General features: G+C 60.7%; 1 protein-coding gene across 1 annotated transcript; it reads right to left on the bottom strand.

Annotated features, from left to right (window-relative positions):
* Positions 1-751: 751 nt before the first annotated feature.
* Positions 752-8,948, bottom strand: LOC142825191 (uncharacterized). Its single transcript, XM_075916991.2, has 3 exons — positions 8,638-8,948; positions 4,718-4,845; positions 752-2,549 (listed from the first exon to the last, which is right to left on the bottom strand). The coding sequence occupies exons 1-3, from the start codon at positions 8,672-8,674 to the stop codon at positions 2,082-2,084; spliced, it is 633 nt and encodes a 210-aa protein (XP_075773106.2). The 5' UTR covers positions 8,675-8,948; the 3' UTR covers positions 752-2,081.
* Positions 8,949-11,961: the final 3,013 nt, after the last annotated feature.

Raw genomic sequence — 11,961 nt, 5'->3', positions numbered from 1 at the left:
CCCGGGGGCAAAAACGAGGAAAATAGCGTCGGATTGAGGTAGACGCTGGACCTTTGTGCATTTAAATCTACCCCGAGCTACGGTAAAGGATCTCACACAATAAAGTCCCAAATCATCCCTACGGACACCAGGAAAAAGGGCTGTTGCCTTGTGTCGGGGCTGTCAATTTTTCCTAGCGCCCTGGCTGGTTTTCCAAGCAACCTTTGTAGTGGTTTCGATTGGCCGGCGCTAACGAGGAGTTGTAGTCAACGTGATAACCCCCTTCGGTAGCGGCGCGAACAGGCCCCCGAACTACAGCAACGATGAACACGTGGCCGATGGCTTTGGTAGCGTGATGGGTTTACAAAACAGAAGAGACACGGAACTTTGCGGGTCTGTGTGTGGGTTTGTGTCTGGGGGTCTGGGGGGGTCTGGGTGTGGGTCTGTGAGTGTGTGTTTCTGTGCGTGGGTCTATGTGTCTGTGTCTGTCTGTGTCTGGGCGTGTCTGTGTCTGTGTCTGTGTGTGTGTGTGCATCTGTCTGAGTCTGTCTCAGTGTTTGTGTGTGGATTTGTGTCTGTGAGTGTGTGTTTCTGTGTGTGTCTGTGTGTCTGTCTGTGTCTGGGAGTGTCTGTGTCTGTGTTTGTGTGTGTGCGTCTGCCTGAGTCTGTCTCTGTGTTTGTGTGTGTGTGTGTGTTTCTGTCTGTGTCTGTGTGTATTTGTGTCTGTGAGTGTGTGTTTCTGTGTGTGTCTGTGTGTCTGTCTGTGTCTGGGAGTGTCTGTGTCTGTGTTTGTGTGTGTGCGTCTGTCTGAGTCTGTCTCTGTGTTTGTGTGTGTGTGTGTGTTTCTGTCTGTGTCTGTGTGTATTTGTGTCTGTGAGTGTGTGTTTCTGTGTGTGTCTGTGTGTCTGTGTCTGGGAGTGTCTGTGTCTGTGTTTGTGTGTGTGTCTGTGTGTGTTTATGTGTGTCTGTGTCTGCGTGTGCGTCTGAGTCTGTCTCTGTGTTTGTGTGTCTGTCTGTGTGTGTGTCTGTGTGTGGATTTGTGTCTGTGAGTGTGTGTTTCTGTGTGTTTGTGCGTCTATCTGAGTCTGTCTCTGTGTTTGTGTGTGTGTGTGTGTGTGTCTGTGAGTGTGTTTGTGTGTGTCTGTGTCTGTGTGTGTGTCTGTGTGTGGATTTGTGTCTGTGAGTGTGTGTTTCTGTGTGTGGGTCCATGTGTCTGTGTGTCTGTCTGTGTCTGTGAGTGTCTGTCTTTGCGTGTGTCTGTGTCTGTGTGTGTGTGTGTTTATGTGTGTGTGCCTGTGTTTGTGTCTGAGTGTCTGTGTCTGTGTGTTTGCGTGTGTGCGTCTGTGTCTGTCTCTGTGTTTGTGTGTGTGTCTGTGTCTGTGTCTGTGTCTGGGAGTGTGTTTGTGTCTGTGTGTGTGTGTTTATGTGTGTGTGCCTGTGTTTGTGTCTGAGTGTCTGTGTCTGTGTGTTTGCGTGTGTGCGTCTGTGTCTGTCTCTGTGTTTGTGTGTGTGTCCGTGTCTGGGAGTGTGTTTGTGTCTGTGTCTGTGTGTTTGTGTCTGTGTTTGTGTCTGTGTCTGTGTCTGGGAGTGTGTTTGTGTCTGTGTTTGTGTCTGTGTCTGTGTTTGTGTCTGTGTCTGTGTCTAGGAGTGTGTTTGTGTCTGTGTCTGTCTGTCTGTGTGAAATTAACCTCCTCAGAGGGCAATGACGTGTGAAGTCCAGAACACAATCGGCGTCTCCGCTGAGCCAATCAGAACGGGGCGCTTTGCCCCCCGATTAGCTCGGCGGCGCCGTCCACACGGTCCCTGCCCCGAGCTGTTGCCCGTCACCCGATTCGCTATTTCCGCGGTACCGCTGCTTCCGGCGGCGCCCCACCCCGCTCCTCCCGCATCCTGCGCGGGGAGTTCCAGCAGTCGCTGCCCCGCGCTGAGGGACCCCCGGACGGGAGAGACCCCGGGGGCAGTCCTTGGCGTGTTCGGCAGCCGTCCCCGGTCGCGCCGGTCCGGGATCCCCGGCAGCCGCCCCCACGGCGCGCGCCGGTGCCCCACGGCGGCAGGCGGAGCCGAGCCCCGGCGTTCAGTCTCGTGTTTCCACGGCGGCGTGTTCAGCGGCCGGCAGGCGCCGCGTTTCGCCGGGCGCCCCTCCGGCCTTTCCGCCGCGCCGCCAGCGCCCGCGGGGCCCTCTGTAAGCGCTTGACCAGGGCCTCCAGGAACTGGCTGTAGCTCCGCAGCACCTTACAGCCCTCGATCCGCTGGTGGAAGAGCTTGGGGGCGCCGGGTCCCGCCGGGGCGGGGGGCACGGCCCCCTCGAGGGCGCAGGCGACGTTGGACAGCAGCCCGCCCACGGCCGCCTGGGCGCTGTAGAGTGTCTCGTGGAGGGCCGCGCCCGGGGCGCTCAGCACCTGCTGCTGCGCCCCGATGGTCTGCAGGGCGCCCCGGAGGCGCTGCAGCGTGCGGGCCAAGGCCGGCAGGGCCCCCCGCCGCAGGGCCGGCCCGGGGCCCGTGGGGAGCCAGGGGACGGCCTCGTGGCACAGGTGGGAAAACTCGGTCCCGTTCAAGCGCTGCTCCGCCATCTGGAAACCAAAAGAGACGGGATGCAAGGCCAGCCACCACGGGGGAGAGCGGCGGGGTCGGCTGGGCTGCTAAGGGGTCGGCTGGGCCTCTGTGGGGTCGGCTAGGCTGCTAAGGGGTCGGCTAGGCCTCTGTGGGGTCGGCTAGGCCTCTGTGGGGTCGGCTTGGCCTCTGTGGGGTCGGCTAGGCTGCTAAGGGGTCGGCTTGGCCTCTGTGGGGTCGGCTAGGCCTCTGTGGGGTTGGCTAGGCTGCTAAGGGGTCAGCTTGGCCTCTGAGGGGTCGGCTAGGCTGCTAAGGGGTCGGCTATGCCTCTGTGGGGTCGGCTAGGCCTCTGAGGGGTCGGCTAGGCTGCTAAGGGGTCGGCTAGGCCTCTGTGGGGTCGGCTAGGCCTCTGTGGGGTCGGCTAGGCTGCTAAGGGGTCGGCTAGGCCTCTGAGGGGTCGGCTAGGCTGCTAAGGGGTCGGCTAGGCCTCTGTGGGGTCGGCTAGGCTGCTAAGGGGTCGGCTAGGCCTCTGTGGGGTCGGCTAGGCTACTAAGGGGTCGGCTAGGCCTCTGTGGGGTCGGCTAGGCTGCTAAGGGGTCGGCTTGGCCTCTGTGGGGTCGGCTAGGCTGCTAAGGGGTCAGCTTGGCCTCTGAGGGGTCGGCTAGGCTGCTAAGGGGTCGGCTCAGCCTCTGTGGGGTTGGCTAGGCTGCTAAGGGGTCAGCTCGGCCTCTGTGGCGTCAGCTAGGCTGCTAAGGGGTCGGCTCAGCCTCTGTGGGGTCGGCTAGGCTGCTAAGGGGTCGGCTCGGCCTCTGTGGGGTCAGCTAGGCTGCTAAGGGGTCGGCTAGGCAGCTGCGGAGCGAGCTAAGCCATTTGTGGGGTCGGCCAGGCCTCTGTGGAGATGGCTAGGGCACTTGTGGGGCTGGCCAGTCTACCGAGAGGTTGGCTAGGCCACTCTGGGGTTAGCTAGGTCGCTGTGGGATCGGCTAGGCCACTTAGGGGTTGGCTAGGTGGCTGTGGGGTCTCCTAGGCCGCTGTGGGGTTGGCTAGGTGGCTGTGGGGTCTCCTAGGCCGCTGTGGGGTCGCCGCCGTTTTATAGGTGGGGAAACTGAGGCACGGCACCAGGCACGGGCCCGCTGAGCGAGCAGATGACAACGCCCGAGCTCCACCCCCTGACGTGGTGGGTCCTAGCTCTGGGCTTGCCACGCCCACCGACAGAAACGGGCGGAGACGATCGCCGCCGTTTTATAGGTGGGGAAACTGAGGCACGGCACCGGGCACCGGCCCGCTGAGCGAGCGGATGACAACACCCGGGCTCCACCCCCGACATGATGGGTCCTAGCTCCAGGCTTGAATTGCGGGTAGGACCAGCGCGGGTGAAAATGCAGCTACTTCTGGGGAGGAGAGTCTCCGTCAGCGTGCGACCCGCCGGCAGGGGAATGGGAGACTGGCTGAGGGCGTGACCCCCAAGCTCCGTGGGGCAGGATCCGGCTCAGAACCTGTCACCCCAGCCCCTCCAACGCTCTGCTGCCCCACCTGCACCTCTGCCCCACCCCCCAATCTCCTGCCCCTCCCGGACCCCAATCCTCTGCCTCCTTCCCCCAAGCGCCCTTCCCGATCTCACACTCCCCCGAGCCCCCTTCTACCCCATATCCTGCCCCTCCTCCACGCCACTCAGGGGAGAGTTGACCCCGGAGCAAATTCTTGGCGTGGCCGGCGCAGAAACGACTCCCCCGCCCCGGTGAGAGTCTCCGAACACGGCCCAGCATGCCTTGGCTCGCTGAGTCACCCGGGTGTGAATTCCCTCCCACGGGGCCGCGGCCCTGAACGAAAACGACTCGCTGCCGGCGAGGTGGACGTGTCAGCCGGGCTACCCCCCCCCCCCCCCGGCCCGCCCACGCGCCTCCGGCGAGTCACGGGGCTCCCGCCCGGTCCGCCTGACTATCACGTGGCTTTTCCGGGTCCCCGGCTTTTTGGGGACAGCAGGATTCAAATACCGAACGGCCAGATGCAGCCGGGGGGGTCCGGATGCGGCTCCCCCCACGCCGCAAGCTACCCAGCCTCGGTTTCCATCGGCGCGTCCGCGGGGCTGTCCCCTTTTCTGCGGTCACCGGCGTGGCTCCGCCGCCCGCCCCACACCTGCGGAGCCCGTTGGCGGCGCGCGGAGTTCGGTGGAAGAGCCGGCGCTTACGTAGAGTGCGAACAGCTCCTTGGCTTGCGCGTCCATGTGCCGGATCTTGGCGCTGATTTTCCCCAGGGGGTCCGGGGGGCATCCGCGGAGGGGGGCCGGGGTTTGGAGGACGAGCCCCTGCGTCACCGCTAGAAAGGAACAGGAAAGCGTCAGCGAGATACGGGAACCCGGATACGGGAGCGAGAAACGGGAACCCGGATACGGGAGCGAGATACGGGAACCCGGATACGGGAGCGAGATACGGGAACCCGGATTGGCGGCCGGGAGAAAGGTGGGAGGCGGAGAGAAAGCCCCACGCAGCGGCGTAGGAGAAGCAGCAGCGGCAGCAAGGGAGGTGGGAAGGAAAAAGTGGAGTGGGGAAACTGAGTCACCACCGCCCCTGCCCCGAAAGGTCTGCCCCTGGAGTCTACCAGTTTCAAAGTCCCTTCAAGAGGTTTCTAGCCCTCCTCGCGAGGCAGGAAACAGCCCCGTTGTGCTTCTGGGGTCTCCCGTAAGGGGACCCCCGGATTAATCCTCTATCCGGCCGGCGGGAAGCAAACCGCAGCCATCAAACGGTGTCGCTTTTTCCGCTTCTTTTTTCAGAAGAGGCTTTTCCGACTTTTCCAAATCGGGGGGAGAAAAAACCCCTTTTTCGGAACGTCCCTTCTTCCTCGTCCGACGAGGCTGACGGGGATGCCGGAAAAGCGCCTCTCCGCTTCCGAAAAGAGTTCGGAAGAGCAAAAACGTGTGGCACGGGTGTGAGCACGCAGGTCACCTCTTTCTCGGCTCCCCCCCCCCCCCGTGGCCCTCGGTCGGCCGTTTGCTCCTGTTTTCAAGTCTCGAAAAAGGCGTCGCAAGGAGGAAGGCGAAAACGTGTTCCCGTCGGCCTCTGACGCCGGGACGAGAAGCAACGGGCGTAGCGAGGGAAGTTGAGGCCGGACATTCGGAAAAGCGTCACCTGCTGCAGATGGCGGGCGGGGGGAACCGAGAGACGTTAGCCCGGTTTGGGGGCCTTCCTACCCGTCCGGGTGGTGAAACTCTGGACTAAATTGCCGAGGGAGGTTGCGGAATCGCCGTCACTGGAGATATCCAAGGGTAGGTTGGACAGACGCCTATCAGGGACGATTTAGAAACCGGCGGTTCCCAATTGTCGAGCATCCGGAGCCCTTGTCGAGGAATTAAAATGTCATGGACAACCCCCTTCCCCGTGGGAGAGAAAAAAAGAAAAAAGAGAGAGAGAAGGAGGAAAAAGAGAGAGGGGGGAAAAAGAGGACAAAGGAGTGAGGTTATATCTACACGGAAAAAGCAGCCCCCTTTTCTCTTCCGGAAAAAGCGGCGCCAATTGGGAACCGCAAATGGTGTCGCTTTTTCCGCTTCTTTTTTCAGAAGAGGCTTTTCCGACATTTCCAAATTGGGGGAAAAGACCCTTTTTCGGAACGTCCCTTCTTCCTCGTCAAACGAGGTTGACGGGGATGCCGAAAAAGCGCCTCTCCGCTTCCGAAAAGATTTCGGAAGAGAAGAAACGTTCTCTGGACGTTCCTTGGTTATTCAACGTCCACCCTCTTGGCAGCCAGGACAAGATGGGAGTCAACTGGGTCTTGAAGGGAACATGGTCTTAAACAGGCGGGGGGGTGGAAAAGGTGACCCCGAGTGCCTTCCAGCCCCGTGCTCCAACACTACCTGAGGTGCCCTTTCTTCCGGCTACGGGAGTCAGAAAGGGTTGGACAAAGGATAGCCACCAGAAGGCGGCCGTTGGAAAATCCTAGGATCCTAGAATTGGAAAGGACCTCAAGAGGGCATCAAGCCAAGTCCCCTGCCTTCACAGCAGGACCAAGCACCGTCTGGACCATCCCTGGTAGATGTCTACAGAATCATAGAACTGGAAAGGACCTTGAGAGGTCATCAAGTCCAATCCCCTGCCCTTATGGCAGGACCCAGCACCGTCTCGACCATCCCTGGTAGATGTCTACAGAATCATAGAACTGGAAGGGACCTTGAGAGGTCATCAAGTCCAGTCTCCTGCCCTTACGGCAGGACCCAGCACCGTCTCGACCATCCCTGGTAGATGTCTACAGAATCATAGAACTGGAAGGGACCTTGAGAGGTCACCAAATCCAGTCCCCTGCCCTCACGGCAGGACCAAGCACCGTCTGGACCATCCCTGGTAGATGTCTACAGAATCATAGAACTGGAAGGGACCTTGAGAGGTCACCAAGTCCAGTCTCCTGCCCTTACGGCAGGACCAAGCACCGTCTGGACCATCCCTGGTAGATGTCTACAGAATCATAGAACTGGAAGGGACCTTGAGAGGTCACCAAGTCCAGTCTCCTGCCCTTACGGCAGGACCAAGCACCGTCTGGACCATCCCTGGTAGATGTCTACAGAATCATAGAACTGGAAGGGACCTTGAGAGGTCACCAAATCCAGTCCCCTGCCCTCACGGCAGGACCAAGCACCGTCTGGACCATCCCTGGTAGATGTCTACAGAATCATAGAACTGGAAGGGACCTTGAGAGGTCACCAAATCCAGTCCCCTGCCCTCACGGCAGGACCAAGCACCGTCTGGACCATCCCTGGTAGATGTCTACAGAATCATAGAACTGGAAGGGACCTTGAGAGGTCACCAAATCCAGTCCCCTGCCCTCACGGCAGGACCAAGCACTGTCTGGACCATCCCTGGTAGATGTCTACAGAATCATAGAACTGGAAGGGATCTTGAGAGGTCATCAAGTCCAGTCTCCTGCCCTTACGGCAGGACCCAGCACCGTCTCGACCATCCCTGGTAGATGTCTACAGAATCATAGAACTGGAAAGGACCTTGAGAGGTCATCAAGTCCAGTCTCTTGCCCTTACGGCAGGACCCAGCACCGTCTCGACCATCCCTGGTAGATGTCTACAGAATCATAGAACTGGAAGGGATCTTGAGAGATCATCAAGTCCAGTCTCCTACCCTTCCGGCAGGACCAATCACCGTCTGGACCATCCCTGGTAGATGTCTACAGAATCATAGAACTGGAAGGGACCTTGAGAGGTCATCAAGTCCAGTCTCCTGCCCTTCCGGCAGGACCAAGCCCCATCCAGACCATCCCTGGTAGATGTCTACACAACCTGCTCTTCAACGCTGATCGCTCATGACCTCCCCCACCCAGCTCATGAAGAACCGCTTGGGTTTCTAGATTCGTAGTCTAGACGCTTTCCTCCCGGCTAGCCGTGCAGGCCAGCTAACTCAGCTGCTAAGAAGGCCAACGTTGCCTCGCTCTTTCCCCTCGCAAGAACGAGCGGTAGCCCCCCGAAATACCGAGCACGCTTTGGGAGCAGCATTGTTGTGTGTTTTAATAACACAAAGTTGCACAGCCCACGAAGGTGCCCTGCATGGTCTGAGCTCCCTCTGGCACCAGACTGTCCGTGTGTCGGTCAAACCAAAACCTACAGCTGCCCGGGAACATCTGGAGAACCTCCGAAAGGCTCCAGAACCGTTCCCACCGGCATCTCGGGTTCAGACACCGCTTGGGTTGGTCGTTGCCAACAACTCCGAGGCCAAAAGCAGCCCAAGCGGAGCCAAACCCCCCCCTGGAAGTCCCCAAAACGGCCAGCTCTCGCTTTCAAAAGATTTGGCACACAGACCCCGACAGCCAACGGTTTCCGACAGCAAAGTACCGATTTTCACTCTTCGTTTGACTGATTTCCCGTACAAGAGCCGTTCCCACCCACCCCGGTGCCGAGCAGACCAGGTTAGGAGAGTCAGCAAGACGGTGGATGTCAGGCGGCTGGCTCCGTTCCGTTGCTGCTTCGGGGTGACTCACATCCTCCTCCACCGAACGCCGCGCCGCCCGTCCCTCCCTTCCCCCCCCCCCGCGAAAGACGAGCCGGCGCGGGGGGCCGTGCCCGAACGGCCGCGCCGGCGAGCCATTGGCCGAAGGGCCGAAAAGCTCGGCACCTACCTAGGAGCAAACCCAGCGTCTCCACTCGCCACCGCATGCTCGGCGAGACGCGCGTCCGGCGCCGCCGGCTCTGACGCGCGCCGCTGTCTTCCGTCGCGAATGGCCCCGAAATGGGGAACCGCGTCTTCTTTAATAGCCGGATTAGCCAACACCTACCGCAGGAGGTGGCCCAGAGTGACAGAGGGGAAGGGGGAAAAAAAAAAAAAAACGAAAGAGAGAAGGACGCCGGCAGCTGGGTCTCGCAGAGGAAATGATGCTCCGGGCGAATTCTTCGAATCAGTTCCTTGAAGCCCCACCAGAGTTCCTCTGCAGGGTCACGAAATTTGGTCAGTTTTAAATAGGCAGCCGAAGAGGAACCGGGGCACCTCGGAAGTCCTGTTTTGAGTCAGCAGTGCGGCACCCCACGCCAGATCCTTTCTCTGTGGCGGGAGGCCCACCCTGCCGCGGAGAGAAGGGCGCGGTCCTCGCTCTGTCGGCGGACGGCCCGTTTCTCCGGGCCGGGGGCCCCACGGGACGGTGGTAGGTCCCGAAGCCGGGTGTGCGGCCCCGGGGCGTGTCAAATGTGCCTTCCTTTCCTTCTCTGGGTGGCAGCTAAAAAGCATGGACCCCCGTGCACCCACGCATTGTAGTGACCAGCCCCCCCCGTGGGTCGTGCGAGCATCACCCACCTAGGAGGGCGAGAACACGGGAGTTGGAGAAAGTTGGCACTTTGGCTCAGGGAACGGGGCTCCCAGCAGCCGGCGCTCTGTTAAAGTCCTGGCCGTCACCATATCCTGCGGCGAGGAGTTCCGCAAGTCACCGGGTGCAGCCCCAAGAAAGTATCCGCTGGTGGCTCTGGCGCTAACACGATTCAGGGAGGGGGGGAAGAGCCCTCAGGAGGCATCGTGCGTCAACCCTGGCTCCATCCCCCCAACCCAAATCTCTAGGGATGGCGATTCCACCCTACCCGTCCCAGTGCTTCCCCGCCCTCCCCGGGAAATCGTTCGTCCTCGTCTCCGACCTCGCCCCACTGAGACGCGAGACCTTTGCGCCTCGTTCTGCCCTCTGCCCCCACCGAGACCGGCCTCTCGGGGACCCCCCTTCCGGGAGTTGTAGGTGGCTCTCAAATCCGCTCCCCCCAGCCGTCTCCTGATCACCAAAGCGTCCGACTCTCCCCCCTGTTTTATCGGACAACGGTTTATGCCGCCGCTTCTTAGTTGTGTTTCCTGCCCTCCCTGGGGGTCTCCATTTCCCGCACCCGAGACGGCGTGAATTTAGGCGTTCCTGCTCTGAACGGTGACTCTGGCGTCCCCTCCTCACGGACACCCCGAGGACACCCCGAACGGCTGTCCCAGAATCGGGGGGTTCTTCCTGGCACCCTGGATTCTGCAGGGCTCCCTGTCCCAGGGCCGGGCTGGCACGGCCGGAAGAACAGTAACGCCAGCCAGCCAGCAGAGAGCGCTCTGAGTTCCCGCGGTTGCGTCCGTCCCTACCCCACCCTCCTTGTCTCCTTGACTGTGCCCCCCTCTTCCAGTCCCGGGGCGTCCTTAACGCTAGAAATCTCTCCTGGCCGCTTGCCCCCAATCCTGAGCCACCAGCCCCCTTCCCGCAGCCTCCCACAAGCACGTTGCGAGGTCCGGCAGCTCCCGGGACCGTCGGGACCCCCTTCTTGGGCCCCTCGAGTCCTAGACCCCCCACCCAGATGACCCCAGCTCTGGCAGGACAGCCACACACAGGCCACGCCGGCGCCGCAAACGGCCTGCGGTACCCTAGATCACCCGGCCGTGTCCTTTGGTAGACCCGTCAGCCGGCTGGGGCAACCCTCCCGCGGAGGCGGCCGGAAACAATTAATAATCATAATGCTGATTATGTGGGAGGCGACCCCAGTGAGTAACGAGGGCCTATTTTTACACCGTCCCTGAACGGAGCCGCATTGCACAGGGCACTTCCTGTTAACCCCGTCAGCCCGAGGACGCTGGAACGGGGCAAGACGCCTGCAGCCGGGGCGCTGTTCAAGTCCCGGCCTTTGCCGCATCCTGCGGCGAGGAGTTCCGCAGGTCGATGGGCGTGGCCCACGAGGCGGGGGAAAAGCCGGACGGGTGCGGCGGGGGGGCCCAGAAAGCCCCGATAGCTTCCTAGGAAAGGGTGTGTCCGTTGGGGGAGTCGCGGCTTCTCTGTAGGGCAGCCCCACACGGTTTCCTTTCCACTCAGCCATGCGGTGGAGAAACTCCCCCCCCCTACACACACACACCCAGGTGTTTCCTCCTCCGCCCCCCACCCCACCAACACATGCTAATGAGTGGGCCGGGGATGCCCGGAAGGTCTGAGGGCAGAGAGATGGGGGCGGGGGGCAGCCCCTTGCCGGCTGTGGGGCACCCCAGGGACACAAACAACCTCTCTCACACACACACCCACTCACACACAACCTCTCTCTCACACACACACACACACACACACGCACGCATAACCGCACTCACACACCCCTCACACACCCCCCCACGCCCACACACCCCACTCACACACACACACCCCTCTCTCAAACATACCCTCTCTCTCTCACACCCCCTGAAACACACCCACACCCCTCACACATACACACACTCCACTCACCCCCACATTCAGATACATCCCTCTCTCACACACACCTACGCACCCACACCCCTCTCACACACACACACACCACTCACACACACACACCCCTCTCTCACACATACCCTCTCTCTCACACCCCCTGAAACACACCCACACCCCTCACACATACACACACTCCACTCACCCCCACATTCAGATACATCCCTCTCTCACACACACCCATGCACCCACACCCCTCTCACACCTACACTCAGCTACAGCCCCTTCTCTCTCACACACAGAAATCCTCATCTAATACACACACACAACCCCCCCACAGACACACACAAACCGCCCCTCTCTCCCTCCCTCCCCCACACACACTCACACACCCCTCACATACGCACATACCCTCTCTCACACACCCCCCACGCACACACACCCCTCACACACACAACCCCCCTCGCTCGCTCTCTCTGTGTCACCCCCCCCACACACCCCACTCTCACACACACACACGTCTCTCACACACACCCTCATTTCAGACGTCAGCTCCTCCGCGGCAAACTCTCCCTCGGTTTGGGGGCTCGTGTACATTTTTGGGGGGCTGCTGAGTGGACACCGGGGGGTGAAATCAAGAGACGTGTGGGACAGCAAGACAGAGACCCGGAGCGGGGCGGGGAGGCGGGGAGGCGGGGGGCGTAGCCCCCCAGCCGGTACAAGAGTGATGGGATCCAACCAGTGCAAAGTTACCGGCAGATCCCGGACTAGAAC

The sequence above is a fragment of the Pelodiscus sinensis genome, chromosome Z (genome assembly GCF_052426305.1).
Source record: "Pelodiscus sinensis isolate ZL-2025 chromosome Z, ASM5242630v1, whole genome shotgun sequence".
Taxonomy (NCBI): Eukaryota; Metazoa; Chordata; order Testudines; family Trionychidae; genus Pelodiscus; species Pelodiscus sinensis.
Note: the sequence above shows the minus strand (reverse complement) of the source record. Positions and strands in the feature narration are given on the sequence as shown.

What these genes read in the sequence shown, in the direction of transcription:
- LOC142825191 (XM_075916991.2), bottom strand. Translation starts at nt 8,674, where the DNA reads ATGCGGTGGCGAGTGGAGACGCTGGGTTTGCTCCTAG. An exon ending in GACGCTGGGTTTGCTCCTAG is followed by an intron (nt 4,846 to 8,637) that starts GTAGGTGCCGAG and finishes GTTCCTTTCTAG; the next exon opens with CGGTGACGCAGGGGCTCGTC. An exon ending in AGGAGCTGTTCGCACTCTAC is followed by an intron (nt 2,550 to 4,717) that starts GTAAGCGCCGGC and finishes TTTGGTTTCCAG; the next exon opens with ATGGCGGAGCAGCGCTTGAA.